Below are 6000 nucleotides of genomic sequence, written 5' to 3'. Positions count from 1 at the left end.
ACCCTCCAAACAGAAGTTAACATAGACCTAATCGGAAAAAGATAAAGCGTTTAAAACGGTTTGTTGTAAAACCATTTCTAATTCTAGACATAAAGCTTATTAGGCTATGCGAATTCTAATTCTATTCGCTAGCACAGAATGTGCAGTAACGATCTTTGATTTACCTTAATCGATTTATAGTTTCTTATCTTGGAAGACATTAAAAGGTTAATAGGAACCAGCAAATATAACAGGGAACGCGACCATACGGTTAGATACGTCATTCACACCTCGCCACCAATGACAGGCCGACAGCCCCTATAAGATCTCGCGTGAGCAACATCCTTCATTATTTGAAGAATATTCTTACATACGTAAGACCAACCGGAATATACTACACGTCCCCCCCCTGCTCAACTCTACGCAATTTTGGCTTTAACTCGAATATTTGGTGCTGCTAACTCCCGCAAACAGATAGGCTAATGGTTACTCCAAAAATGGCAAGTCGTCCAGTAACTAAAAGAGTGAGTTATTAATTTAGTTACTTTTTGGTGATAGTTCTGATTTGTGATATTCTTTGACATTGTTTCTGATCTTATTGTAGCCTACACATCATAACATTTACCTATTTTAATTTACATTTTAAGTTCTTAATTTTTCAAATGAACATTTTAAAGTTTTCAGTTTCCAATATAAAATAATAATTATAATAATAATTATAATAATAATAATAATAATCGTATGTCCGTCTAGATCTTGAAACCGGTTATAGAGAAGAAACGGAGAGATCGGATTAACCAGCGTTTAGAAGAGCTGCGAACGCTTCTGCTGGATAACACTCTCGACTCGGTAAATTCAACTTTTAATTGATTATTTGATTATTATCACTATTATTTAGATACGTTAACATAATGCATTCACATTCATTTTTACAGCGACTACAAAATCCTAAACTGGAGAAGGCTGAAATTCTGGAATTAACCGTTGAATACATCAAGAAAAAAGCAAAAGGTGCGAGGGAAAGTCAAGGTAAGTTTTCTGGCTACATTTAAAATCCTTTAATATGTGAACTAAACAGTGTGCCCAAACTAAACTGTTATTTAGCCTACTATATGAACATATTTGGCTGCACATTGTAATAATGTTTAACATTAGTAAATGCATTAGATATCATGAGCTAACAATATATTCATCGTTAGCTCATGATACCTAATGCATACTAATGTTAAACCTTATTACAAAGTGCAACCAAATATGTTCATACACATTAATCTTTTTTTAAAGGAATGTTCCGGGTTCAGTACAAGTTAAGCTCAGTCGACAGCATTTGTGGCATAATGTTGATATACAAAAATGATTTCGACTCCCTCCTTTTCTTTAAAAAAAAAAAAAAAAAAAAAAGGCCAAAATGGAGGTTACAATGAGGCACTTACAATGGAAGTGAATGGGGAGGCAATTTTAAACGTTAAAATACTCACTCTTTGAAAAGTATAGCCACAACAAGACATAAACAATATTTGTGTAAACATTATTTTAGTGTGATCAAATCACTTACTAACATTTTCTGTGTAAAGTTATAGCCAATTATATAACTTCCTTGCAATGATGATGTAATGTCAACAAACCCTAAAACCTTTAAAATGAGTGTAAAAATTACAATTTACAGCTCAAATAATACATGGGTTTTGACAAGAATTAATGCAAGTGTTTTTATAAAATTATCAGCATTACATTTCTGCCTTTAAACCCTCTAAAAAATTGGCCCATTTCACTTCCATTGTAAGTGCCTCACTGTAACCTCCATTTTGGCCTTTTTTTTTTTTTTTTTTTTATAAAGAAAAGGAGGGATGAGTCTAAATTATTTTTTTGTGGTAATCAACATTATGCCACAAATGCTCTGGATTGAGCTTAAATTGTATTGAACCCGGAATATTCCTTTAATGTTAGTTAATAAATATACACAGGATAATGATTTGAGGAAAGATTCTAATTTATTTTTATGTCTCTGTCTCTCTCCCCTCCTGTTTATATCCTTCTCTGTTCCTTAATCACTATGCAATTCTAACATGAAATTAACTCCATATACCTAACTCTCTGACTCATTTTGGCAATCGATAACACTATGGTCCTCTTACCCCCTGAACACTTCTCTGACTCTCTGAATACCCCATTTGTTGCAATCGCTCGATTCTCTTCTCAAATTTTCTTGACCACCCATTGAATTGACCCTTTAATAACAACAATCAACCATTATAATTTACTTACAAACTATTTATCTCATCTGAACACTGCTTTTCAACCCCCTTACTCTTTGAATATTTTCAACATTGCATCCTCCTACATATGTTTTCCCCTTTTATCTTTCTCTCTCTTCTTTTGACTGTTTTTGCACACATTTAACTCCATGCCCCTCCCCTGTCATTATCCCCACCCCTGCCTCAGAAGATTCTAACAGGTCCTCAGGCCCACATAATGCTAACCCTCCTACTCTGCTCTCTGGAAGATCCCGTGTACCATTTGCTTCGGTCCACGAGCCTGTCAATGCCCAGACACAGATACCCTCAAATCCAATCTACAAAGCTGGTTTTAAGGAGTGCGTCTCTCGCCTGGCCAGCTTCATTGACTGCGTAGAGCCTTCTCAGCAAGACAGCTTCGTTCAGGGGCTGTGCCACCACCTTGACTCTTACAGCAGTGCTCTTCCTCAGGCCAGGATTTTTGGTCAGGCTGCCCAACATCCTTGGATCCCAAGTGCAGAGTTAACGTGCAGGACGGACTTGCCTGCAATTGGACACACAAGAGCCAACAATGAGTCTTTTTCCTACACCAACAGTTTGTATCCCAGTTCTTTCATGCTTCACCACCCTCATCCCACAGGACAGCCCATGACACACCCCTACCTCTCTCCACCATACTCCATCTCTCCTCCACCCTCTCCTTGTTACTCAAGCAGCTCTCCCCATTTCTCCAGCTCTCCCACATACCTCTCTGTACCCTGCCACTTCCCTTTCCCTCCTACCATCTCCCCGCACTCCACTGACTCTTCATCGTCATCGGGTTCTCTTAGCATCTCACCCCCTGCAGCGCCAGTAGTCCCAGGACCACATCTTCAGGCCTCCTTGGGCTCCCAAACACAAGTGCGAACCAATGGCTCAGTGCCCTCCTGCCAACCCCGGACTCTAAGACGAGCTCTATTCCAGAACCAGACACGGTCTGTCTGGAGGCCCTGGTGAGAAAACAAAAAACAAAAAATGTGACTCAAAACTTGGCAGTAAAATACAGAGCATTGTTCTCTCGGTTTCCATCAGATTTTTGTGACAGTGACTGGGCTTTTCTTCCCAGTCTTCTTGGTATTATCAGGATGGGAGTGTTCTTTGCACCTCAATGAGTGACATAAGGTGAGAGAGTAATATTAGGAGGTCTGTGCTAATCACCAGTCACACAATGTCAGAGGCTTCTATAAAAGACACAGCTGTTCTCAATGTTTATAGGTGCATTCTGAAATCGTTGTACATGCCACTGTCACATTCCTTCTTGTACTGCAAACCATCTTCCTGTCTGAATCCTTTATTGTATACAAAATGTGTAAATATATTTATATCTTTTCCTCTTGTACATTGTAAATTAATTGTACATTTTTTTTTTTTTACTTAATAAATCTATATAATTTTGTTAATTTGTATGACTTTTCATTTTAGTATTTTAATTTCTCAATTACTATGAGGACATAAAAACTGCTAGTAGGATAACTATACAAGAACTAGAAAATGTTTTAAAGAGAATAGCATGTCACATTGAAAGACACTAAAAAAGGATTCTTTAGGGTTCTATATAGAAACCTAGGGACTAAAGAACCCTTTATACCAAAATGTTCTAATCACAAAGATTTACAAAGTTGTGTACTTATAGTCTTACTTATGCTTTTTAAAGGTGCAATATGTAATTTATTTACTGTACTAAAGCATACAATTATCATAATATAAGAGATTTAGGAAACATGCTAAGTTGAAATACTGGCTTCTCCGAAAACAATGCCAGCCAGTATATTCTACTTTGATATGTCAGGTCTGGGAGGAATTTCTGTTTGTGTTTTGGCTTGTGTGATCCCACCCACTGCCCATTTCCCAATAGTATTTCGACACCCCGGGTTGCCAGATTTGAAAAAAGTTAGCGGGCAAACACAGCACGCTGCAGCCATGGAAGCAATACATCTAGCTAACACTGACAGAGTTATAAAATAATCCACATGAGCTGGTCTATAATTTGCAAACTATGAAAACATTGCAAACGTATACATTAGCTGATCAACTTACAGTGTAAGGCTCGTCGTTGCCATTGTCAGTTTGCTCGTTCCTGTTGCGTGTCCTCAAACTGGCAACCTGCGTGAGCTTGGAGTCTGGGGAGGAGGGGGCGGGGAGACAGCTCTCTCCAATATTTTGAAATTGGAGTGCATTTTAAAGGCTTGATGTCAATGTTATATTATTGCTCCTTTAACTTATGTTAAATGTTAAATTATTTAATATGAATTATTAATATACATATAATATTACTATACTAATTAGACTTTTAGCTATTATTAAAAACCCGTAGACTTATTCATTCTTGTAATGATTGCACAATGAATTGTGCTATTTTTTTGCATGTGTTATTGTAAATGCAGACTATTAAAATGCTTAACTATAGTGAATTGTATATTTATATGGTTATTTCATATTTTTTCTAGTAAAATAGTAACTATATGAAAATATATTTAATTCACATAACCATTAAATGTTCTTTTATTAAAATAAAAAACTAAATAAAAAATTACGATTTCATGTTTGGAACCCTTTGAAAACTCTATAAAGAACCTTTAAATATAAGCCTTAAAGGGTTCTATTATAAAACCTTTTAGAGGTTTTAGAAGATGTCACAAGGGCTGGAGAAAAAAAAACAAAAAAAAAGTGTAGTCCCTAACAGTGGTTTGGTAAAATTTTGTAATAGATATTGGGTAAACAAGGGAGATTTTAACCTGAATTGCTTAGGACATGGGGATTTTTTATGTGTCAGATCGGGGAAAGTTGTCATATTTTCACTGAGGCAGGTTGTCACATGTGTTTAAAATGTCATTAATGTATACAGTTTATCAGTTACAATATTTTTTAGCCAAAACAATGGTTTGATATGTTTGCATGCTAGTTCATTTGTTGCTGCACTGTATCTTTTTACCTGGGCAATAATGGTGGAACTGTTCAGTACTTTAATGTAGTCAAGGTAGCCTACTGACTACATTAATTGATCTTCAGTATTATCATCTACACTGAGATATATTCACTGCAGTAAAACATGTGATAACTATCCCTTTTGAAAATATCAGATATACAAACAATCTCAATCACTGACATCACTGACATGAGAGAAAACGTCTTACAGACGTATTGCAGATGAGCAAACAACATAAAATATAAGTCTTCCAGATGTAAACACACACATCAAATGGACATCTGGGTGATGTACATGTGCAATCAGGGATGTTTGCTAATCTGCAATACGTTTCCACGCGAATGTAAAAAAAAACAAACAAAAAAAAAAAACACTTTCAAAAGATGTCTTTAAGATGTTTAGCAGATATTAATTGCTAACAAGATGAAAGATGTCGGAGGTGTACGTGTGCAATCTGGGGTAGGCCTAACCAGTGCCATTGACAAAGAGAGTTGCGACACAGCCATAGACTTCTGTTTTCTGAGAATCTAGTAAATAGTGGTATTTTATGTAGCCAGCACTAGTTAATGTTTATCATTAGATAATAGCAAGATAGATTCTAATTGCAGTTAGCTAACATGAGCAACACTTCACAGCTACCATAACTAGATGTCAGTTGGCCTACATTTACCTCAAATTAATTGCAGTTATTGGCGTTTGTTAAAATACAAAGTTTATCTATGGTGATTAGATTTGTTGTAAAAGTTAGCAACACTTAGTACAAGACCGTACCATATTATCAGGGTTGGGAGGGCTACTTTTTAAATGTATTCCACTACAGAT

The 6000-nt window shown here is 36.1% G+C and overlaps 1 protein-coding gene across 2 annotated transcripts; it reads left to right on the top strand.

Annotated features, from left to right (window-relative positions):
- The first annotated feature begins 348 nt into the window (after positions 1-348).
- Positions 349-3530, top strand: LOC127437370 (transcription factor HES-7-like). 2 transcript variants are annotated; one of them, XM_051692203.1, is made up of 4 exons: positions 349-503; positions 733-828; positions 915-1008; positions 2425-3530. In XM_051692203.1, the coding sequence occupies exons 1-4, from the start codon at positions 462-464 to the stop codon at positions 3207-3209; spliced, it is 1017 nt and encodes a 338-aa protein (XP_051548163.1). In that variant the 5' UTR covers positions 349-461; the 3' UTR covers positions 3210-3530. The 2 variants fall into 2 exon arrangements, with proteins under 2 accessions (XP_051548163.1, XP_051548153.1); XM_051692193.1 differs by having other exon boundaries at positions 2422-3530.
- The last annotated feature ends 2470 nt before the right edge of the window (positions 3531-6000 follow it).

This window comes from Myxocyprinus asiaticus, chromosome 4 (assembly GCF_019703515.2).
Source record: "Myxocyprinus asiaticus isolate MX2 ecotype Aquarium Trade chromosome 4, UBuf_Myxa_2, whole genome shotgun sequence".
NCBI lineage: Eukaryota > Metazoa > Chordata > Actinopteri > Cypriniformes > Catostomidae > Myxocyprinus > Myxocyprinus asiaticus.
The sequence above is the reverse complement of the archived record's forward strand: the minus strand, read 5'-3'. Positions and strand labels throughout refer to the sequence as shown.

Bases quoted from the DNA above. Each gene is read 5' to 3' on its own strand.
- LOC127437370 (XM_051692193.1), top strand. From the start codon at position 462: ATGGTTACTCCAAAAATGGCAAGTCGTCCAGTAACTAAAAGA. The intron at 504-732 runs GTGAGTTATTAA...ATGTCCGTCTAG, and splicing joins GTCGTCCAGTAACTAAAAGA to ATCTTGAAACCGGTTATAGA. The intron at 1,009-2,421 runs GTAAGTTTTCTG...CCCCTGCCTCAG, and splicing joins AGGTGCGAGGGAAAGTCAAG to AAGATTCTAACAGGTCCTCA.